General features: G+C 37.9%; 1 protein-coding gene across 1 annotated transcript in view; it reads right to left on the reverse strand.

The window, feature by feature from the left end:
• LOC150075107 (uncharacterized) overlaps positions 1-25,763 on the reverse strand; it is a 617,581-nt gene that overhangs the window by 42,580 nt on the left and 549,238 nt on the right. Inside the window, exons 41-43 of the mRNA XM_090388926.1 lie at positions 20,192-20,299; positions 8,448-8,663; positions 5,366-5,419 (exon numbers count right to left, since the gene is read on the reverse strand). Coding sequence (XP_090245052.1) covers positions 5,366-5,419; positions 8,448-8,663; positions 20,192-20,299 — 378 coding nt within the window. The remainder of the gene's footprint in view (positions 1-5,365; positions 5,420-8,447; positions 8,664-20,191; positions 20,300-25,763) is intronic.

Below are 25,763 nucleotides of genomic sequence, written 5' to 3' on the forward strand. Positions count from 1 at the left end.
ATCATGGGCCCTCCTTGCTGCCTGTCTATACTGTACAGAGAACTTAATGTCAGTCCATATTGTAACCCCAAAATTCCTTTCTTCGTCTCCTTTAATTCAACCATATCAAGTGTATAAGTTACTTTGGGGTTGCTATTCATCAAGTACAAGAAATTATGCAATCTTGAATTTTTCTGCATAAAATATAGCTGCCACTTCTCTGACCATCCCTGAAGTCTATATAAGTTTCCCTAAAGAAGTGCTGCTTGGCATTGATCATTAATGTGATTGCTACCTTTATGCATATATGTGTAAAACAGCACTAGGAGTGATGTACTGCAATGCACTCAAAATGCACCCAAGCACTGCGTTGTGCTGTAACGCAACTGACATGATTCTTAAGCATTCAACCAATGAGTGCTGTAAATGTAGAGACACACAAAATTAATAGCTGCTCAGTACTGACACACTGACTGAATGCATTGCAGTAATGCTTAGCTTTTGTTTATACATTTGGCACACAGTTTTATTTGTTCTTTGCTTGCGTTGATGTTAGTTTATATACACATATAAAGTATTTATAAAATTTTAAGATTTGTTCTAATTTATAACTCCAGTGCAAAAGTGTGTTCACTTTTAGCAATCAATTCCAAACTTTTAATTTTCAACTATTATGTATGGATTTTTGGAATACTGGGGATGCTAGACTGTTGATTTTTTTCAATATTCTTAAAATCATGGCACATTGAATGGGTTCTCTCACATTTAGGTGGCAGTGAATTTGTCAATCACTCTCCCAATCTTTGCATTATCATCTGCAAATTTTGACATCATGCATTCTATCCCACTGCCAATTTCATTTATGAAAATCAGAAAAACAGTGGTCCCAGACTCCATCCTCATGAAACCCCACTTCTAACATTAGACCAATCTGAAGAAAGAATATCCATTAATCACAACTCTCTGTCTCCTGCCCTGCAATCCATCTTAGAATCTTACCTGTAATTCCAACGTGCATTTCACCCTCCGTTCGTTCCAAATACCTGTCCAGCTCAGCCTTAAATTTATTTAGGTTATCAACTTCCACAACAAAAGATGGAAGTCTGTTCCACCAATCAACTACCTGCTGGCTAAAGGCAAACTTCCGCACATCTATCCTACAACTGTCTTTTCTCAATTTGAATTTATGCCCTCTCAAATGATTATTCTGAGCAAGAGGAAGAATCCCATCAGCACTGAGCATGCTCAACCCATTCAAGGCTTTATACACCTCAATCAGATCACCTCGCAGGTGACTAGTCCACACACACTGTAAACTGCAAAACTTAAGCCTTTCTTCATAAGAGCAACCAGAATGTCCATTCACTAATCTTGTTGCCCTTTTCTGTACTCGTTCCAACGGCTCTATGTCCTTCTTAAAATGAGGCCTCCAGACCTGTATACAGTACTCAAGGTGTGGCCTGACCATTGCCTTATACAAGGGAATAATCACCTCCTTATCCTTGTGAGAAAAATTCCTGTATATCATTGACAAGACACCATGAACTACTCTTGCAGACTGTCTGCACTCCTCAGAAAACTTCATATCTGCCTGCACAATTACCCCCAGATCTTTTTCATTCTCTACCATTGTCAGTGTAGTACCACAGAGTTGACATGTTACACTGGAGGTTACTGCTTCCCATATATAGTACTTTACATTTGTCAATGTTAAACTTCTTTTGCCACCTCTCAGCCCATCTGTTCAACTTTTCTAGATCCTGTTGCAGCAGTGTACTGTCATTGTACCCTGGCAACCTTCATATCATCTGCAAAATTGGACATTAAGCCTGATATACCATCATAAATATCATTTATAAATACAGAAAACAACAATGGACCCAACACTGAACCCTGATGGACTCCATTAATAACATTATTCCGTGAAGAGCAGTGTCCATTGATTACCACTCTGTCTTCTCCCACTCAACCATTCCGTTTTTTCCATAGCAACAATTTGCCTCCAATGTAACATTGCTCCAATTTTTGCAGCAGTCTTCCATGTGCAACAGTATCAAAAGCCTTTCTAAGATCCAAATATATGATATCAAAGTTATTCCCTGCATCCAGTTCCTTTTGTGACCACATCATAGTATCTAATCAAATTGGTCAGACAAGACTTCCCCTTAACAAAACTATGCTGTGTCCGAGCTATAACTGAAGTCTTGTCTAGATGATCTTGCAGTGCTTCTTTAACCAGTGGCTCCATTAATTTTCCTGGAACAGAAGTTAAACCAACAGGTTTATGATTACTTATGTTGCCCTTTGATCCTCCATTGTGAATTGGGGTCACATTTGCACATCTCCAGTCCATGGGTACCTCCCCTGAGTCTAAGGAAGCTCTCATAATTATGACTAAGGGTGTGCTTACTTCCTTTGCTGCCTCCTTTAATATAACTGGATAGATTCCATCCACCCCGTGTGCCTTTTTTATGTTTATCTTCAAAAATGTCTTCTCCACTTTCCTCTCAGTTATTAAAAAATCATCTAGCTCACTGCCAGAGTTTAACTCACCTCTGGTATTTCCCTCCCTGAATAACTCCTCATGGGTGAATGTAGATGCAAAATACTCATTTAGTTTGTTAGCCACCTGAGCAGGATCATCAACAGTTGAACCATCAATATTCAGTGGACCAATCTCATTCATCGCTTTCCTTCTAGAGTTTACATAGGTAAAGAACTCTTTGTTGTTTTTCTTTGCATCCTTTGCCAAGGATTTCTCATAATCTGCCTTTGCCTGCCTAATCTTGTTTGTGACTTGGTTACATACCAGCTTATATCTATCATAGGCTTCCATGTCACCCATTGATTTATATGTATCCCATGCATTTTTCTTCTCTGTGACACGTCTCATTAGTTCATCTGACATCTATTTAGGCTTAAACCTTGAACAATATTTCTTAGTTGGTAATGAACGCCTATTAGCTTCCAAGATTAATTCTTTGAATGCCTCCCATTTTGAATTTGCTGTTGGTAACATCATCAGTTGGTCCCACCGTATAGAATTTAAATACTGTCTCAGACCTCCGTAGTCACCTTTATGAAAGCAAAAACCCTTCCCTTTACTCCTGATGGTAGTTATCTCTTTGAGTAAATCCCACTTCAGCACACTGTGATCACTGACACCTAGTGGTTCCTTTATCTGCAGATTCTTAATGCATGAAGAATCACTACTGACAATCAGATCAAGAGTATTATTTCCTTTAGTTGCCTCCCGAACATGCTGATGTAGAAAACAATCATCTAATAAATCCACAAAAGCCTTGCTAGTGTGTGAGTGACCAACCCACAAATTCCAGTCAATGTCCGGGAAATTAAAATCCTCCATTATAAGATTCTCTGATTTACTGGCCCACTCTATTTCCGTATACAGTTTTTTATCACACTCATTAGAGTCATTAAGCCTATAACACACTCCCACTCTCAATTTTGATCTCCCAGTGCTTATGTCACCCCAAACTGACTCAACATTGTACTGTCCAGCAATGTCGACTGGCTGCACTTCCTTGGATTTTATGTGTTTCTTATCTTAGCTAATAGCATAACTCCCTCCTCCCTTCCTATCCTGTCTATCCTTCCTGTACACATTGTACTCCCCAAATTCCAGTTCTGCATTCCTTATATCTGTGTGACTCCACATCTCTGATATCCCAACAATATCTGCCTTTGATGTTTTGACCAACACCTCAAATTCATGAAATTTATTTACCAAACTCCTAGCATTGGTGTATATGCAAGTATACATGCACCTGTTCCTATTCTTAGCTACCCTAACACAAACCATGTGTTTACTTGTATCGCAAAGACTCCCAGTAGTCTCGGAAATACCTTGCATCTTGTTTTCCAGGCTGCTGCTCATTCCAATAGAAGCAGTGCAAGAATCAGTTAATACAGTAACTTCACATGAGGGATCAAAAGCTTTGTTTATATCTAAATAAAACATAATCGAAACTATTTTATACATCCAGCTCATGAGTAACTGCATAAAAACAGCTAACCATGAGGATTAACCACGATTTTCCTGTTACAAATGACCCTGTATTGTACTCTTTTATCACTGCCTTCATGATTTATACTACCAAAGTTACACTGACCACTTAGCTCTTAGAACTGCCTTTAGGTATTGGCAATGTGCTGACACTTTTCCAGTTCAAAGAAATCTCTCCCAAGTCTAGCAATTCCTTCATAATTAATCTTAATGGTTCAATGCACTCTCTTGCTGTGTCCCTCAAAATTACACGGTATATACCATAAACTCCGGGAGCCTTACTAGCCTTTAGGCTTGAAAGTTTTAATAATAAACAGTTTTCTGTAATCTCAGTATCACTAATTTCATGCTCCCCAGCTTGCTCTCTCTCTCTCTCTCTCTCTCTCTCTCTCTCAGCCAGTGATTTCTCATAACCAGACTTTTCTAGTGTATTCTGTTGGTCTTATTATAGATCAACTTGTAGCTGTTATAGGCTTCAGTACTTTTCATTGCTCTGTAACTTTACCATGCCATCTTTTTCTGCTCTATTAAACTATTTTACTATTCATCCATCTCAACATTCTCCTCAAGCTATATTTGCTTAATTGTATATTTATGTATATTTGTATTCTTAATTCGTGGCTTTGTGATTATTGCTTTAAAGGTATTCCATAATACTTAAGATTTTGCCTTCTGTGTGCTATCTTCACAGTTGATAGAGATCAAGTAGCATCTTAAGCTGTCATAGTCTCCTTTCCAAAATTAAAATCCATGCCTCTGCCTTTAACAAATGCAACCAATCTCTCTCTTCATCATATAACTTAGAACTCGACAATTATTTCCTGCTAATGGTTCTTTTACTGTCAGCTGTATAATGTCTTCAGATTCATGGGTGTGATCAGGTCTAGAATATTTTTGCCCCCATTACTTTCCCTAATGTTGATACAAATAACAGTCATCTAGTTTATTTAAACATTTTGTTCCCCATGGTGAGTTTCTCTCTTACTTCCTCCAATCAATAAGGAGCAAACTGAAGTCATCCATAATAACACATTCACCCTTGCTCAACTATTGCATCTGCATGTGGAGATTCTTGTCACAATCGTCCAGTCTGTAGACTATCCCCACTTTCATTATACTTTTGTTTCCAACTCACACAAAACCAATCCTATAATAGCATTCATAACTTCTAAATCTGCAAAAGCTTTTGTCACACTCAGGCTGCTTTTGATAAGAATCATTACCCCCATTACTATATGTATAACTGTTATGTTATGCAGAGTGATATATGTGGATGATAAATACACCATCCACATATTTCCAGTAATTCATAACAATAAAGTGTTAAAATCTCTTTTTAGAATTCAAAATTTAAATTACCGTCATGCCAGGTGGACCAGGTGGACCTGTCATTCCTTTATCTCCTGGTAGACCCTGTAAAATATTTTATACATATAAAAACACTTTAGATATCATAAAATTTTATTTAGGAAAAAACTAAATCCAGTTTAGGAACATAATCTACAAAATCTACTGATCTGAAATATTGCATGAAAGACATTACATGAGAATATTTAACAATATAAGAAATGAAATATTATGCACTAGATGGGACTGACTAATTAAGTAATGTCAAAGAAATTCATTATTTACAATATACGAGGCATGTCAGAAAAGTAATGAAATTAATTTTGTAACAAATGTAGTGACAACACTGGAAACAGATGATGTGCAACGACATGTAGTATGGTCCTTCCTCTAACTTCACTGTGTGTTTCAACTCATTAGAGACAGTACATCTAATGCTAGTGCAGTTATAGTAATTGCACATGTTTGTTAAGCGTGTTACAATGATGGAATAGCAAAATATTGAACAACGATATGCAATCAAGTTTTGTGTGAAACTGAAATAAAGCATAACTGATGTGTACAAAAAACTGAGAACAACATATGGAGTGGATTCCAGGTCATGATCTCAAGTGTTCCATTGGCACAAGATGTTTTCAGAAGGATATGAAACAGTGGACGATGAAACATATGCATGGCCAGCAATCACTTGAACTGATGACAATGTCCAAAGAGTGAGAGTGTTAATTCGTCGAGATCGAAGGTTAACAATCAAAATGATAGCTGACAAACTGAATTTAAATCAAGATGCTGTTCAAAATTTTAAGTGAAGATTTGGCCCTGCAAAGAGTGTACACAAAAATGGTTCTGTAGGTTTTGAGTGACAGATAAAAATAAAACCACATGAACGTGTCTTGATTTGCTATAAAGGTTAAAAATCGATCCAGACATTTTAAAACAAGTCGTTACTAGTGATGAAGAAACCAAGTGCCAAAGTGAGGGGTGGCACACAAAAACATCTCCATGTCTGAAAAAATCTCAAATGACCAAATCAAAAGTGAAAACTATGATTGTGTGTTTTTTTAATTATCATGGCATAATTAACAAAGAGTTAATGCCACAGGGACAAACAAAGAACCAAAATTACTACAAAGAAATTCTTTAGCAGTTACGGAAAAAATCCTTTGTGTGCAACTAGAGATCCTACACCATGACAATGCGCCATCCCATTCTGCCTTCTCCATTACAAAATTTCTGGTGCAGAAGAGCATTCCAGCCCTCTCACAACCACCATATTCACTGGGCCTCAATCCATGAGGTTACTCTTTGTTTCCAAAACTGAAAAAGAAATTAAAAGGAAATCATTATAAGTTGATAGCGACAATTCAAAAGGCTGAACCAACACTATAAAGGAGCTGACAAATGAAGACTACCAGTCTTGCTTTAATGACTGGAAATGCCATTGGAGATGTTGTGTGGCTGCAGAGGGAAGTTATTTCAAGGGTGACCATTGTTATTCTGCATAAAATTCAAAATAAAAATTTTTATTGGTTAAATCTCATTCCTTTTCTGATAGGTCTCATATACCAATGCCTAGTACACTCAATTGGTTAAGCTAATTAGCTGTTATGTGATGTTTCTGAATCATCTTTAGGATTCTGTTAGGCCAGGGGCTAAATCTATCAATAAGTTAGTAATTGCCCATGTACAGTTGTGTATTTCTGCACTCATTGGCTTGGTAATAGAATCCTTAAGAGGATACAAAAACAGTGATTAACAGCTAATTAATTAATAAATTAGTGTATTAGATATTAGCATACATTTGTAAATGACCATTTTCTTTAACATTCAATAAATTATCAGTCAATCCTTTTATAAAATCTTTAAATATTTTATAAAGCCTTTATAAATTCAAGTGATAAACCCGAGTGATAGAACCTAAAGGGGGGGGGGGGGAATGTGCAATGACACATGCAACCAAGAATCATATAAAAACAAATTAGATAATGCATGCATGGTATTGCATTTCAGGCACATTAGCAAATAGCAATACTTCATGATTTATAGCAAAAAAATAATAATAATAAAATAAAATAAATAAATTAATTTTATGCTTGAACTGAGAATATTTTATGTCTGCATATATGCCATATTGGCCATTTATTCCTTCAATCAGCACGAGGCAATGAATATATATGGGTAGCCTATGTGTATGGGAAAAAAAAAATAATAATTTTTTGATTTCTATTGGTCTGATTTTAAAAAAAATTTAGACTGCCATGACAAATATTTCTAACAGAGCCAAATATAAACTTTTATGAAATCCATCAACTGGGTGTCAAGTTATTACATATGGATGGACAGACATGGTAAATGCAATAAGTCTTTATTCATGCATGCTAATGTGCCTAATTAAAGCAGTGATGTCTCAAATGCTAACTGTCTTAAGTCTGAATTCATCTTATGGATAACAAAGGAGAATGGAATATATAAATTGATGTTGTTGTTGGGTTTTAGGTTGTTGTTATTATTATTATTGTTATTTTTGGTGCAAGGGCTACCAGGCCATATTTCACCAGGGTTTTAGGTGCATCAATAACAGAGCATGTTGCACCATAGTGTATTATATCTGTACTAGTGTGTGTTCATGGGTTTATTTGCATGTGGGCTAAAAAAACCTGGTATAAATCCAAAACTAGGAAGGTTTCTGTCTGCTGATTAACTGATACATCACAGTGAATATATCACCTTAGCATTCCTAATAAAATATGAAAAATGTTTTAAATATGGAATCAGTGAAACAAAGTTATACTCACTACAACACATTATGGTTGAGTCATATCACAGAGGGGACTGGAGAATTAAAATTCACAGGCATATGCCTGTGAATTTTAATTCTCCAGCCCCATCCAACTATCTGCTAAAGTCTAAGAAGCAACACAATATATCTTTCGGCAGTTTATATAAAATCACTACATTAAGAAAAACTTTACTGAGTGTAACAGAGTAAATCAGGAGTATTGTAGTCATAATAATGTTTAACCATTAGCACTTTTGGCACCCTTGAAACTTTTTTTTTATAAAATAATGGTTTTAATTTGTATGAAATGCATACCTGAGATCCAGGCAAACCCTGCAGACCCAACAATCCACGATGGCCTTTTTCACCTCTTTCTCCTACCTCACCTCTTGAACCCCTCTCTCCAGGAGCACCAATTGGGCCTGGAATACCACGTTGTCCTTGAGGTCCAGCTGGACCTATTAGACCCTTCTCACCTCTATCTCCCCTATCACCATGTGGTCCAGGTGGTCCTGATGGTCCAGGCATGCCCTATGGTAAGAGATCACAAAAACTAAATACGGTATATATGTTGCATGCTTTTCTATAAAAATATATAATACTCACATAGGAATCTTGACTCACAATTTAAAATCACTGAAGCACTGTTGTGTTTGTTTGTTATTTGGTTTTTAGGAGCATTAGCAACTAACTAAGGCCATAATGCTTTGGGGATATGCGGTGGTCATTCCCTGACCTTTCCGCATCCTCTGTATTTGGTGGTCACAGGCTCGAACCCCGGTCTAATCAAGAAGTGTGTGCTATGTACTGCTGCTCCTGCCCACCTGGCTATGGAGGCGCCCACTAAAGCACTCACATTTGAAAATTGCATTTCAGAAAACATGTGAACATGCTGGAAGGGTACACAGAAGAACAGGATTTGCAATGGGTATTAAGAGAGAAATTAGTTTTGTAGACTAAGAAATCTGAAAATCAGGAATCCACATAGATCTGAAGGTTTTAAGGGGATTGAGAAAACTAAACACTAGGATATCTTTTTTTTCTTTATCAAGCAGGGAGCATAGAATAAGCATTAATAGCAAGGAACACATATAATACCATATTACTGAGAAAGCAATCATTTATTTTCACTAATTGTTTTAGAAATAATTGCACATTTCTATACTCCGAGTAAGTGGAGAATGTTCAACATTGCAAGCTGTCTATATATTTTATTGTAATTAGACTAACGTCACAAATTTGACTGAGGAATATGTGACAGAACACCAGGAATTCAATTTAAACTGGATTAACAAAGTATGCTTTTAGAGGTATATGGAAATGGCAATGGTAAAAGCAGGGGTGAGAGCATGAATTGTGCAACGTGACACCAAGGCCATCAACACAATGCTCAAAGAAAAATTCCAGGTGAGATAAATTACTAACAGTTAGTAAATAAATAATAAAAAAAAAAAAACAAGAAAAACTCAATTGAGATCACACAAACTATAAATAATAATAATAATTAAGTGCCTGATAGACCTCGTTAAGCAACAGAAAACAGCAATAGCTAACCTGAAGGATTACTTCCAGAAAAATGTAGCAGCAGCACTCTACCAACCCATATGGAAGACAGACAAGTGGTATACCCCACTCAACCTAAGCGAGAAGTCCCTTCCCACCCAGATGGCAAAGAAAGATGGGCAAAGAAGACACTCCACGGTAGAGACTACAACGACCTCCATCTAGACCACATAGATAAAATGACTTCCAATGCATAACTCACGAGTGGGATGCTCTTCCCCAAGCTGAAGGATTCCTGCTTGCCATCCAAGACCGGGTAATCAACACGAGAAACTACAGAAAATACATTGCCAAGGAGTCCAGAGTGTCAGATGACACATGTCGATGATGCCATCTGGCTTCAGAAACGATCCAACACATCACCGTGGGATGCAAGGTGATCATCCATGACTTAGTACACTTGTAGACAGGACCAGGTAGCCAGGATAATACATCAGAAGCTAGCAAGGAAACAGCAGTTGATCAAAGAAAGTGTACAATATTACATGTACGATCCCCAGGCAGCACTAGGGACCCCAACCCACAAGCTGTACTGGAACCATGCCATAATAATGTTCAAGACAATCCCATACAATAGACTGTACATAACCCTTGTTGACAAGAAAGGCTACCTATCTAATTGACACAGCAGTGCCCAACACTGGCAACCTCCAGAAAATGCACGAGAAAAAAATCAGAAAGTACACTAACCTAAGACAGGAAATCAAAGAGATGTGCCATATGCAACAAGTAACAACTACCCCGATCATCGTGTCAACCGCCGGTATGGTCCCAAAGATACTGCATAACAGCCTAGCAGCAATAGGTCTCCCAGAGAACACCTACAAGGAACTCCAGAAAGTCTCAATTCTGAACACCTGTAAGATAGTCAGAGAGTTCCTCAACCAACAGTAACACCAGATATAAAAACCACCCTGTGTACTTGGTAGCACTACCCATCACAGGGTGGAACCCCCAGTCAGGGAGAAATAATATAAGAGCAACAATAACAATAATAATTATAAAAATATTAGGATGGAATTTGGTCTAGACAAATGCAAGACCCACAGATTGCGCCAGGGAAAATTAGTCAACTGAAACTACCAGCTGCAGACTGGTAAAGAGACCGAAGCCATGGCAGAGGCCTACAAATATTTGGGAATGATGCAGGCTCAGTAGTTACAGCACAAGGAAACCAAGGCCTGCCTAACCGAAAAATACCATCAGAGACTCAGAAGCCTGCCGAAAGCTGTTGTTGTTTGGTTTTTAGGAGCATTAGCAACTAAGGCCATATATTGCTCTGGGATATGCAGTAGTCATTCCCTGACCTTTCCGCATCCTCCGTATTTGGTGGTGACGGGCTCGAATCCCGGTCTAATCAAGAAGCATGTGCTATGCACTGCTTCTCCTTCCCACCTGGCTACGGAGGCGCCCTGCTGAAAGCAAAGCTGCAGAGGGAACACAGTTAAAGCCATAAACACCTATGTAGTCCCAGTGCTAACATACACCTTCAAGGTCATATATTGGACTAACACTGAGCTGAAGGATATCATGAGAAAGACAAGGACAATGATGACCAAGAGCCGCCAACATCACCCGAAATCTGCCATGGAGAGACTGACAATTGCTCGGGAAGAAGGAGGAAGGGGCCTGATAGACCTCATTGAGCAACAGAAGTCAGTGATAGTTAACCTGAAGGATTACTTCCATAAACACACAGCAGCACTCCACCAGGCCATAAGGAAGATAGACCCACTCAACCTAAGTGAGGGGTCTCCCCCCCAACTAGGGGGCACAAACAAAGCTAGAAAGATGGGCAGAGAAGACACTCCATGGCAGACACTATAATGATCTCCATCAAGATCATATAGATAAAATTGCTTCCAATGCATGGCTCATGAGCGGGACGTTTTTTCCCGAGACTGAAGGATTCATGCTCGCCATCCAAGACCAGGTAATCAACACCAGGAACTACAGAAAATACATTGCCAAGGAGCCCGGAGTGTTCGATGACATGTCGACCATACCACCTGGCCTCAGAAATGATCCTACACATCACCGCTGGATGCAAGGTGATCACTCAGACCAAGTATCCTCATAGACATGACCGGGTAGCCAGGATAGTACATCAGAAGCTAGCAAGGAAATACCAGTTGATCAAAGAAAGTGTACCGTACCTCAAGTACAAACCCCAGCCAGTACTATACACCCCAACCCACAAGCTGTATTGGGATTGCACCATAATAATGGATAGGACAATCCCGCACAATGGATTGGACACAACCCTTATGGACAAGAAGGAAAAGGCTACCTATCTGATTGACATAGCGGTACCCAACACTGGCAACCTGCAGAAAACCCATGGGGAAAAAATCAGGAAGTACACAAACCTAAGACAGGAGATCAAAGAAACGTAGCATATGCAACAAGTAACGACCATCCCGATCATCGTGTCAACTACATGTATGGTACCAAAGACCCCTACATAACAGCCTAGCAGCAATAGGTCTCCCAGCAAACACCTACAAGGAACTCCAGAAAGTCGCAATCCTGAACACCTGTAAGATAGTCAGAGAGTTCCTTGACCAACAGTAACACCGCACATAACAACCACCACCCTGTGTACTTGGTAGCAATACCTGTCATGAGGTGGAACCCCCAATCAGGGAGCAATAATAATAATAATGACTGAGAAGCAACTCTAACGGCTATTCTGGATCACTGAAAAATTCAGCAGTGATATCAGGATGGAATTTGGACCAGTTCAATGCAAGACACATGAATTGCATCAGGGAAAATTAGTCAGCTGAAACAACCAGCTGCAGACTATCAAAGAGATCAAAGCCATGATTGGGGAAGAGACTTACAAATACCTGGGGATGGTGCAGGCTCAGCAGTTAAAACACAAGGAGATCAAGGTCTGCCTGACCAAAAAATACCAGCAGAGACTCAGAAGCCTGTTCAAAGAAAAACTGAACAGAGGGAACACAGTTAAAGCTATAAACATCTAAGCAGTTCCAGTGCTAATTTAATCCTCTGGGACCACAGAATGGACTAACACTGGACTGGAGGAGATCATGAGGAAGACAAGGCTAATTATGACCAAGAACTGCCAACACCACCTGAAGTCGGCCATGGAGAGAATGACCATAGCTTGGAAGGAGGAAGGGGCTTGAAAGAGCTCATCAAGCAACAGAAGAAAGCAATTGAGAATTTGAATTACTTCAAGGAAAAAAAATGCCACTCTACAAGGCCATAAGAAAGATTGAAAAGTGGCATACAACACTCAACTAAGTGAGGAAACTCCCTCCTGCTCAGATGGAAGAAACGAAGACAGAAGATTGGCAAAACCAGACGTTCCATGACAGGACCTACAATGACCCCCATCAAGTTCATATTGATATAATGGCTTCCAATGTATGGCTCACGAGTCGGACACTCTTCTCCGAGACTGAAGGATTCATGCTTGCCATCCAAGACAAGGTAATCAACACCAGGACCTATAGAAAATACACTGCCAAATAATCAGGAATGACAGATGACACATGTTGCTGATGCCACCTGACCTCAGAAACAATCCAACACATCACCACAGGGTTCAGGGTGGTCATCTGGAAGGAGTACACTTGTAGACATAACCAGGTCACCAAGATAATACACTAGAAGCTAATGAGGAAATACCAGTTGTTCAAAGAGTGTGTACCGTATTACAAGTATGAACTCTAGGCTGTACTTGACATGGTCCTAGTAAAGCTTGTTGGATGGTGTCTCAGACACCATCCAACAAGCTTTACTAAGATTGTGCCATAATAATGGACAAGATTATCCCGCACAACAGATCAGACATAACCCTCAATGACAAGAAGGAAAAAGCTATCTATCTGATAGACAAAGTAGTGCCCAACACTAGCAACCCTACAAGGAAAAAATCAGAAAGTACACAGACCCAAGACAGGAGGTCGAAGAGATGTGGCATAAGCAACAACCATGCAACCAGTGATGTGGTGCCAAATACCCTACACAAAAGCCTAGCAGCAATGGCCTCCTAGAGAACCCCTACAAGGAACTCCAAAAAACTCCAAGAACTCCAATCTTGAACACCTGTAGAATAGTCAGAGAGCTCCTCCAACAGTAACTCCTGGACATAACAACTACCCTGTGTACTTGGTACCAGTCACGGTGTGGACCCCCTTCCCCATCAGGAATAAATAATAACATAATAATGACACTGTAAAGTCACTCTGATACAGTGACTGTATAATGGTAAGATGAAACTCAAAATATCCTCCAGTCATTCTCTGGAGATAGAAATATATAAAGTTACTTCTAAAACTGTCAGTGATAATAAATTAATCTTTTCTTGATAATGTAGTATAATTACTTAACACAAAGCAATATTCCATATGGAGGGATAAATTACCAGTAGTTAGTAAAGAAAATAAACAAGGAAGAGGCAATTCAAGTAACACAAACCAGAAATAATATCAAAACAGAATTAAATAATAAGTGTTCCTTTCTACTTATGCTCAGTCTACTGTTTGTATAACATCCTGCAGCAGTTATACCAATGGGACAGATTTAAATTAAGAAAGGATAACTGCAGACAACAAACTTATATAATCAAGCAGAGTTGGAAAACTAAAGAAAATTTAATGAAAAACAGGATAAATAATTAGATGAAGCAAAAAAAAAAAGAAACAAATAAGAGATACATATGTTACAATTAGCAGAATTTTCTTAAAGGATGGTGCTACATAAGTTTTGCTTTGTTGCATAATTTTTACTAATAATAAAGCACATGGAAGAGGCCAAGAAACCTTACCAAATGATGCACCAAATAAGTTGGAATTTAGTGATATCACATGCAATATAAGGTGTCATATAAGTAATAAATTTTAAAATTCAAAAGGTTTACATATATAAAAAACAATTATATTTTCCAACTGTAGCAGTGGTTACTTTTACCTTTTGTTAAATTACCATTGGTTACAGTTAATAAAGATTCCCAATATACTTTTAAGAAATTATTCTGCTATTTTAAAACTCTGCTTTAATATAGCAGAACAATGCAAGGAAGCAAAACCTATATGTCGTCTACTATGGAAAAAATAATAAATAAAAACAGGATAAGTCAAAATTATGTATAAAAACTTTGATGCATTGTTTCTTGGAAAGTTTATTGAGCAAACATTAACTAAAAAGGGTTTCAAATATATTAAGCATATATAGAATTGGAATGCATTACAAAAGTTACATCAGATGTGCAAAATATCTACAACCAACATGCTTATCTGAATGATACTGCTCAACAGACTGACATACAGCAGTGCACGTGTCAGATGCAATTTTGCTGCTTCCTGTTGTATGATCATCCATAAATTCTGTAATGTTTGTGGTTTCTGCATGTACACTTTATCTTTCAGGTACTGCCATTCAAAAAAAAAAGTTTACGGGAGTGAAGTCTGGAGACTTTAGGGTATATTAAAAAATTTTCTCCTGATCTACCCAATGTTTGAGAATTTCACTATTCAGAAAGACATGGACAAGTGAAAATATGGATTTTCATCATCCAGATGAAAGAACAACAATCTATCCAAAAATGTGTTTCTTAGTGCAGAAACTGCATTATTCATTACCAATTCAAGTTAACTGCCAAGTGCAAGCATCGCTAAGTCTGTAAGGTCCAATTATTCCACAAGAAGAGAGTCCCATCCATGCACTGATTGCCAACAGGTTAACATCTTTCTGTAGAGTGAAGTGAGGATTGTCACTGGCCAAGTAAACAGAGTTGTGGTGATTTAAATGATCATTTTACTTGAATTACTTCAACTGATCATGTGATTACATCCAGTACTTTAAGATTATTCAATTAGCTAAAAAACTCATAATATTCAATTGGCTCAAAAGTAGTCCTTGGGAACTGTTTGTTACTGACTTGTTTTGTAACTAGTCATATGCATTTCCAATGGCTTGGAAATTTACATAGCTTATTGATGTTTTTTCATATTCAGTCATTCTGTTAGGGGCATTTAGGGGCTCATTTGATAAGGGCCATGGTGCATTGTGCCAGTTCATTATGCTTCTGCCTTATAGTAATATTTAATATTAGTAATGACAAATAATGTAGAAAAGTAAGTGTATACAGCATCAATAAAAAAAAAATAATAATAAATAAAAAAAAAACAGCAAAACTTTCCACATCAACTGTCTATCCCCTCTAACAGTTTGCCTTCTTTGAGAATTTATTCCGAGTATCCACTTCCACAACACCAGATGGGAGTCTGTTACAACAATCAACTACCTGCTGGCTGAAGGCAAACTTCATTCTGTTAGGGTATTGCATTTAAAATTAAATTAGCAAATCTATGCTATTATTGCAGTACAACTGCATTCCTGTCTGGATGATCCTGCATTGACTCGATTATTTTCCCTAAAACAGAAGTCAAGTAACAGGTCTGTAATTATTCATATCACCCACTACTCTCCCTTTGTGAACTGGGGAATCATTTGACATCTGCAGTCCACAGGGACCTCCTCTGAATATAAGGATGCTCTCATAGTTATGGCTAAAGGTTTGCTTATCTCTTTTGCTGCCTCTTTTAATATACTTGGATAGATCTCCCCTCACTCACTCCGATGTACCTTTTTTACATTTAGCTTCAACAATTTCTCTTTCACTTTCCTCTAAGTTATCACAAAATCATTCAGCTCCCTGTTAGAATTTGGCACACTTTCAGCATCCTCAACCCTAAAACAATTCCTCATGTGTGAATTTAAATGGAAAATACCTATTCATTTTGTCAGCAATGTGAGCAGGGTCATCAACCATTAAACCATTCATATCTAGCAGAGCAATATGATCAATCCCGTTCCTTCTAGTGTTTACATAAGCAAAGAAGTCTGCTGCTTTTCTTTGCATTTTTTGCCAGAGACTTCTCATAATCTGCTTTAGCTTGCCTGACTTCCAAAGTGACCCGATTTCAGACTAGTTTATATCTACCAGAAGAGTCTGTATCACTTGATAATTTATATACATCCCACAGATTTTTCTTCTCTGCCATCTCGCATGAAATATACATTTAGGCTAAACCTTGAACAATATCTCTTAAATGGTAAAGGAGTTTATACATCTTTAAGTAAATCCCACAACAATACACTCTGATCAGTTCCACCAGTGGTCATTTTATCTGAAGATTCTTAATGCATGAAGAGTCACTGCTGATAATCAGATGATCTCTCATTGCCTGTCTAACATGCTAGTGTAGAAAACAGTCATCCAATAAATCCACAAAAGTCTTGCCACTGTGCGTGTGATCAATCCAGAAGTTCCAATCAATATCTGGAAAGTTAAAATCCCCCATTACAAGACAATATTATTTACTGGCCCACTCTATTTGTGAGTACTCTTGTTCATTATAGTCATAATAGTCATTAGGCCTATAACACACTCCTACTCTCATTTTTGTGTTCCCAGCATATACAAAGGGTACTAGGAAAGTTTTGCAATACAGCTTTGTTCATTTAATTTTTTCAAAGTAATTTCCTCTACATTCAATACACCTCTCCATCCTCCGAAACCAATCTTTAAACCAGTTCTGCCAAGTTTCACTAGGGAGTAAAGCACACTCGTTGTTCCAAGCCCGTAGAAGGTCCTCATCACTGGAAAACCGCCTCCCTTTTAGCTTCATTTTCACATGCGGCAACAGTGCAAAGTCGCAGGGAGCAAGGTCTGGACTGTAGGGAGGGTGCTCGAGAAGTTTCAGTCCTGTCGTGGTCAAATATTCGGTGCAGGCTTTGGCGCGGTAAGCTGCAGCATTATCGTGATGGAGGTATCAGGTGTCCATTCTTGACTTTGGCCGCAGGTTCTTCATAGATCCAATGACTTTAGGCAGGCATTGTTCAGTATACCACTTAGCTGTGACTGTCTTCTGCGTGTCCAAAACGACACGTTCCACAATTCCACTCGATTTGAAAAATACAGCTATCATTTTCTTCTTTACAGATTGGGATTTTCTGACAATTACGGGTGTGTCGTCATCATCAAAGACCCAAACTTTGTTTTGAGCCTTGGTCGGCAGATCATAATAGTACAGCCAAGTCTCGTCACCTGTCACGATGTTGTTCACATACCGAGATTGTCCCTTATCAAACTTTTTTAACATCTCCCGGCACCAAGTCACACATCGTGTCATCTGCTCTTCAGTCAGTTGATGCAGCACCCAGAGAGAACAAAGTTTCTTCACGTGCAAATGATCTTGCAGAATCGAACGAATTGCTGGTGCATTTAGGCCCAAAGTATCCTCTATCTGTTGGTAGGTCACTCGCCTGTTTTCGTCAAGAATTTTCCTCACAGCAGTAACGTTTTCCTCCGTAACTGACGTTCGTGGCCTTCCCGGCCTCTCAGAATCCTCCAGAGTGAAATTTCCCCTTTGGAATTCTCTATACCACCTGAATATCGTTGTACGATGTGGACAATCATCATCTAGTGCAAGAGTCATTTCTTCTAAGCACTGGTCTATGGTTAAACCACGCACGAAATTATACCGCAAAACTGTCCTTATCTCATTTCGTGACCACGATGCTATCGCAAGCACTTTACACTCTCACTACTAATGAATAACTGAGCCCATCGACTTGGCGCGGCGGCTACTATGCACGTATGAACATGTCTCAACATGCAGCTTCCTGTGATTCATTGTTGCGTCATATTGCAAAACTTTCCTAGTACCCTTTGTATATCACATCAAACTGACTCAACATTGAACTGGCCACCCACGTCAACTGGATGCACTGCCTCGGATTTTATGTGCTTCTTAAATAACAGTATAACTTCACCCACATCTTGTTCTGTCTGTTCTGTTTTTTTTTTTTTTTTTTTTTTTTTTAAGTTCTGTTATATTTTGTTATTTGTTCTGCTAATACGAGTACTTGCTGGTTACTTGAAGCAACCAAGTGCACTCATGGCAGGTACAAATGATTCCCCCCCTTTTTGCTGGTTCCCAGATTGGAAATCTTGGAGCGGGATTTGCAGGCACCCACTGGTATTGCACTATCTCCAGTGGGTGCAGGATTTTTGCTGGGCCGTTTTAACGCATGGGCACACCTGGCAGATGCCAGGGGCCTCAGCCTACTGGGGGCCTCACTTGTTGATCTTAAATAATTTTTTTAAAGACCCTCTGTCCAATATGTTACGTTGCAGTTGAAAGCACAGCAAACATGGAACATAATGATATACAAATAATGTTTTTGGCTTTCTTTAAATAGTTTAAAGTGCTGAAAATATGTGATGGAGCATAGTTTCCAGTAGCTTTTTAATACATAGGGTTAGGAATGCGACTAAAAGAGACCCAGAAAAAAATTAAAACAAAATTTAAACTGAATAGGGGCCACATTTGGAAATTTGCCGGGGGCCTGAGAGTTCTTAAAATGGCCTTGGATTTTTGTGCAGTAAGCACAAGTCAAACAGTAGACCCAGGTCCAGCTTCTCGAGCCTAGGTAAGGGTACCAGGCAGAGGATGCCATATGGTTTCCTGTGCCTGGTATTAACAACATAACACACATTATACTAACATGCATACACATACATATTTCAGGCCTGCCCTTCAGAATTTATCAAAATACAGGTTATTCAGGTGAAGACAGACAAAAGTCTGGGTGCCACCTGAGTCATGAATACATACACTGGTGTTCAAAGAAAGTGCATCACTCAGGAATTTCACATTTCTAACCTTTTCGCGATAGTATGTTACATTAATGACTAGCATCACAAATAGAAATATAAACAAAAGATATTTATTAATAGTTAAGGCAAAGCTAAGTAATATTTGACAGATGCTCTCAAAATATTCCAAAATGAGCATTTGCAAGCTTTATACAACAATTTTGGTAAACGCGACAATTATGGCTGAAATGATATCAGAAGCCCTCAGTTTGCTTCAGTTTATCATATTAAATGGAAAACAAAATGAAAAGTTCACCAGGTGCAAACTAATATTTAGTTGAACTGCCTCTGGCCCTGATGACAGCAGCACACCGTCGAGGCACTGACAACATCAATTTCTGAAGATAATCAACTGATAGTTCGTGGTTCCAAACACGAATTATGGCTTCCTGAAGTTCACAAAGGGTCTTTGGTTTCTTTCTGGCAACAGCAGATTTCACATGATGCCAACAGTTCTCTACAGAATTCAGGTACGGCCTGTTTCCTGGCCAGCTAAGAGTTGTAATGCACTGTTCTTCCAAACATTTTTTCACCTGTAACAAATGTAAACACATTACAGAAGTGCCTACTTACACTTTTCGCCCAATGACAAGGAACAGAGTTGTCCTGAAAGATGCAGTTACTTGGCAGGTTGAAATGATCTCTAATGGTTGGTAGCAATTTGCCTTCCAATATAGCTAGGTATCTATTGGCATTTACAGAAACTTTTATAAACTGCAGGTGACTTACTCCGCAATACGAATTCTATATATATGAGCAATATATTTGAAATGTGATTTTAGCATAATTAACTTACTTGTAATCCTTGTAAACCAGGTGCACCAGTTGGACCTGGTAATCCTGCTGGCCCTTTGTCACCAGCACGACCTGGTGCACCAGCTGCACCTTCTTTGCCTGGATAGCCCTAAAAGTGCAAAAAAAATTAAAATTAATAAACTGTAACTCAAAAATAACAAAAACAATTTCAAATTTTATACATTGCAAGCTAAATGGTCATTGCTATTTTAAATTAAATTAAAACTCAAATGAATTTATTTTAATATTTTTTCTGAATTAATCATTACTGGTGGTTCCTATTATAATTATTCTCCAGAGTCCATTATAATCACAAAAAATCAAAACCATTGAAGAAGATAACAGATAACTTTAGCTTTGTTTAAGGAATACTAAAATTCTATTTTGTAACATCAACAATGAATTTACTTTTTCTATTAAAGTCATATCTATATAAAAAGTACGAAGTGTGAGATAAAAAGTTTTTAGATCAGGTCAAAGTAGTCCCCGCCAGAGTTTATGCATTGATCCCAGTGCTTCTTCCACTGTTTGAAATATCTCTGGAACTCATGTTTTGTGAGAGATTTTAATCTCTGCAATGTCCTTGAATCTTTGTCCTTTTAACTGGATTTTCATTTTGGGGTAAAGGAAGAAGCACAGGGGGGTCAGGTTAGGAGAAGAGGGAGGGTACGAGACTGTTGCCATTTTGTTCTTTGCTAAAAACTGCTGAACCAACAAAGATGTGTGGATTGGTGTACTGTTATGTAGCAGCCTTTATTAGACTAGACAAAGACAGTAGGAAATTTAAAATCGAGAAAGGAGTTCGACAAGGAGACACAATATCTCCGAAGCTGTTTACTGCTGCCCTTGAGGAAGCTTTCAGAAGATTAGACTGGTCGCAGAAAGGAGTCAATGTGAACGGAGAGTACTTAAACCATTTACGATTTGCAGATGACATTGTGGTCATAAGCCACGATCCCAATGAATTAGAGGAAAATCTTAATCAGTTATGCACAGTTAGTAAGGATTTTGGACTAAAGATGAATATGGCTAAAACAAAAGTAATGATGAACAAGTATGCCACAGAAAGGGAAATAATGATTGAAGGAGCAGTAATTGAAAAGGTGGGGTCATATACTTATCTGGGACAAGTTATTAGCTGTAATAATGATAAATGGCTGGAAGTCAAGAGAAGAATAAATTTTGGATGGATAGCATTCAGGAAATATAGTCACATACTGAAGAGCAATATCCCAGTTTGTCTGAAACGTAAAATAATGAACCAATGTATACTCCCCACCATGACTTATGGAAGTGAAACTTGGGCACTCACCAAAAGAATGGAAGAGAAGCTAAGAACTACACAGTGAAGAATGGAACGAATTATATTGGGAATCAGACTGTTAGATAAGAAGAGAAACACATGGATTAGGCAGCAAACTCAAGTAAAGGACATTCTTATCAAAACTAAAGAACTAAAATGGTCTTCGGCAGGACACATAGCTAGAAGACATGATGACAGATGGACTAAGAAAATAACAGAATGGTACCCAAGAGGAGCTAGAAGAAAACCTGGAAGACAAAGGTGGAGATGGATAGATGAAATTCATGAGTTTTTGAGTAGTAAATGGATGGCCAGTGCTCAAAACAGAAGGAACTGGAAAGTTGCTGGAGAGGCCTTCATCCTGCAGTGGATTGAAAATGGCTGATGATGATGATGATGATGATGATGATGATATGTAGCAGCTAATACTGATTTTTCCAATTTGTCTGGCCATTTTCTCCTGACATCCTCCTTCAAATGCCTTAGGACCCCAATGCAGAATGAAGTGATTTATAGTTTGGTCTGGCATAAGGAACTCCTGATGAACAATTCCCTCATTGTTGAAGAAAACAATCAGCATGCTCTAGATATTTGATCTGACCTGCCTTACTTTTCTGGACATGGAGATGGACTTTTCTCCTGAAAGGACTACTGCTTTACTTCTGGATCAAAACCATAAATCCAGGTTTCAACCGCTGTTATGGCTTTAGTTTGGAAAGGAAAGTTTCTATCCTTTCCTGCCTGTGCATGCAGGTCCCTGCATACAGAAAGTTGGTTGTGTTTCTGTTCTTCACCTACTAAACAAGGCACAAATATTGCAGCCATCTGCCATATTTTAAATTTTCAGTAAAAATGCATTGGCATATGCCATAAAATATCATTAATTGTACACAATTTGTACTTATAGATGACCTCATGCACTTTTTCAACATTTTCATCATTCTGACTCAACAACAGATTACCTAAGTGCTAAAAATCCTCAACAGAAGTTTGGCTGCTTTAAAAACACAAGTACCATTGAAAGGTTTGTGTTCTACCCAAAGCATCACCACCAAATGCTTGCTTAAGCATTTTGTAAGTCTCTGAAGTTGTTTTCCAAAGTTTAAGCAAAATCTGATGCAAATTTGCTGTTCCTTAATGTCCACTATCTTACTCAGCTACAAAAATCGAAAGACACACTTAACAGAAACACCAACTGCACAAAAGCACAATATCTCCAATGTCTTATTGGCTACAATAAGACATTGTGCTATGAAACTCACTATTCTCACTCAAAATGAATTAGTGCAGTGGTATCTAATGGCACATTACTATAATACAGCCAGTTTACCCCGCAGCCAGTTTAAAAATTTTTGGATTGCACTTCATATACTTTACAGAGTAGAAAAAATGTGCAAGTACTAAAATATCCTCATGACATAGGACGTTTCCTCTATGTTCAGAGTGATAGCTTCAGCAATTGCACTGTTATCTCAATGAAATGACTAATTTTGTTTCAGATTATCAGTATGTTCAAAAAAATTTCTGAGTTGAGAATAAATCAGGCATCTGATGCAACCATCTGTTGGGCAAAATATCTTGAGACAGTCTCTACCTGTTAATGCATAACATGGAAGATTGTGGTTGCGCTGAATTTATGGGAGATTATGCTTGAGTTCCTCAAAATAATGTACATTTTATTTAGCCTAGCTTTCTAATTATATGATGCAGTTGTCACTGAAGACTGCTTTAACACACTTTTTGTTATTATAGTACAAAAGTCTATAACAATTTGCTTTGACTCTTATGTTCACACTATTATCTGACAGCACTTAAAACTCCATTACGATTGATAAGCAAGATGCTTCATACTACTTCAAACTGTTATTTGTAGTATTTGAAATTCTGATGAATATTTACATCTTGATTTCAATGGCAATCATTCAATTGATCCTTTGATTGTAGTGCTGGATATATTTGTGCATATTTATGAATACTTTCAACTTTTGTCCAGTCCTCCTTTAACTTACAATAAAAATTTCCAACCTTTGCTCCAGAGTCGGCAAAAATTTGTTTCTAATGGTCAATCACTATTTAACCAGAGGAAAATTTTTGAACATCTATTTCTACAATTATCCCCTCTACATTTAAATTTATGCAGCTTGTATGTTTCACATTACTAAGTACAAAGATGCCACAGCATTCAGTTTACATGACCCTTTTAAAGAATTAAACATCTCTAGACCCACGGTCGCCAACCTTTCGGACCTCACGGACCACTAAACTCAAAATTTTGAATCCCGCGGACCACTACCATGATTTTTTCCATAAAAGTAACATTCTAAATATGAAATGTTTTTACACTTGTTTTTGCACTCCAAGTTATTTGCAAAAAATTGGATATCATTAATGTTATTATAATTAATAATATAATGGCCTTATAATGATAAAAAAAAATAAACGCAGATATATACATTATGAAAAATGCAAAAAAAAAACATTTTAAATTTCATTTTATTAAAAAAAGAATTAACAGAAACAATTAATATTAACAATTATCAAATATCGAGTGCACCTCGACATAGAGGTGTATAAAGGATTAATTATAGCAAGATAATCAGTGTGACATTTGTTGCTGCTTGTTTGAAATAAGCTGTTGGATTCTTGGCTCCAATGACGTTACTGCAACACGGAGAGCCGTTTGTATTTCTAGCCGACAGAGGTACTTGTTTTTAATTGCCGTAACTGATGAAAATGTCTTTTCACACATATATGTAGTTGCGAATGGAATTAAAATTTTGATGGCCTTTTCACTCAGCACTCGGTACTCACTTTTTACGGAAAGCCAAAAATGAGATCTTGTTAGGGACAAATGGAATTTACCTTTGAGACTGTCGTCGGATGATAGATCGATTAGGCTTTCTTTTTCTTTCATGTTCAAATTACTATCCTCGATTTTTGACAGCAAATGGATCTATTATCCACGTATTTCCGTGTCTGGGGTCTTCTTCCTTTGGGTAATAATGACCAAAAGAGTCAGTGAGCGACTGTAAGTGCAATCGAACAAGAGTTATTACCTGTCGGTTGACATCCTCCTGTTTCATATAATCATCAAAATTTGGGAACATTTACAGATCTTCTTCAGCCAACCGCATTTGCCACAGCAATATCTTCCTTTGAAATGCATCCATTTTTCCTCGCAGTGTGAACACGTCCGTAAGCTGTTCTTGCAAGGACGTGTTCAGCTCGTTTAACAGAGAAAAAATATCTGCCAGGTATGCAAGCTTGGCTAGCCAATTATTGTCGGACAAGAGATCATGGAACCTCGAATTATTTTGCTGCTGGAAGAATAACTTTACTTCATGGCGTAGGTCAAACAATCGGGTTAGTACTTTGCCCCTCGACAACCATCTCACCACAGCGTGAAGAAGAACATGCGTATGCTGAGAGCCCATTTTTTTCCCACCTCCAGTTCTAATGTCCTTCCTGATGATGCCTTACGGTGGCTGTGGAGGCTCTGATTCATTAATCAACTCATGACAATGCGATGTATTACCTAAGAAGCGCAAAATGCTTGCTTGTTTTTTCTCACTCATTGGGGTTATTTTATTTGAATCTAAAACCAAACAAGAAATAAGATAGTTATCAAACTCAAGTTCTTTGATGCCATTAAATATCACACTGTGCACAGTTAAAATAAAAATATCACTGGTCACTTACCTAAGAACTGCGAACTGTGCCGTGCCCAGACTAGGCCATCGATAAGAAATAGAAATAGCTTTCTATATTTTTTTTACAATAAAAGCATTGCTAATACTGGATACTGCACTGGGCCTTTTATAAACATGCAACGTAACAAGGCGAAAATTGCAAAAAAAGTAGAATCAGAATATAATGAAACATTTTAATAAACACGAAAATTGCAAATATATTCAGATTACTCTGCCGACCAAAAATTCTCTCACGGACCACCTGTGGTCTGCAGACTACTGGTTGCCAACCACTGCTCTAGACAACCTCACAGATTCCTGGTTCTGAAACACTGCAATTTAGAAAATTGATCTCTTGATAAGAATCTCCTTTGAACCTTTAATTAATCTTGATACTCTTCTCCACCCTCTTTCCACCAACAGGTTTACATCTCTCCTAAAATGTGGTTTCAAAACCTATATGTAATATCAAAGATGAGGCCCAACCATTGCTTTATATAATAGAATAATAGTTTTTCTCTACTGACAGTTCTATATACAGGGTGTCTCAAAAATACACGGCATAACTTCAGGAATGAGTT

This window comes from Mastigoproctus giganteus, chromosome 14 (genome assembly GCF_048544385.1).
Source record: "Mastigoproctus giganteus isolate SK-2022 chromosome 14, ASM4854438v1, whole genome shotgun sequence".
NCBI classification, from domain to species: domain Eukaryota; kingdom Metazoa; phylum Arthropoda; class Arachnida; order Uropygi; family Thelyphonidae; genus Mastigoproctus; species Mastigoproctus giganteus.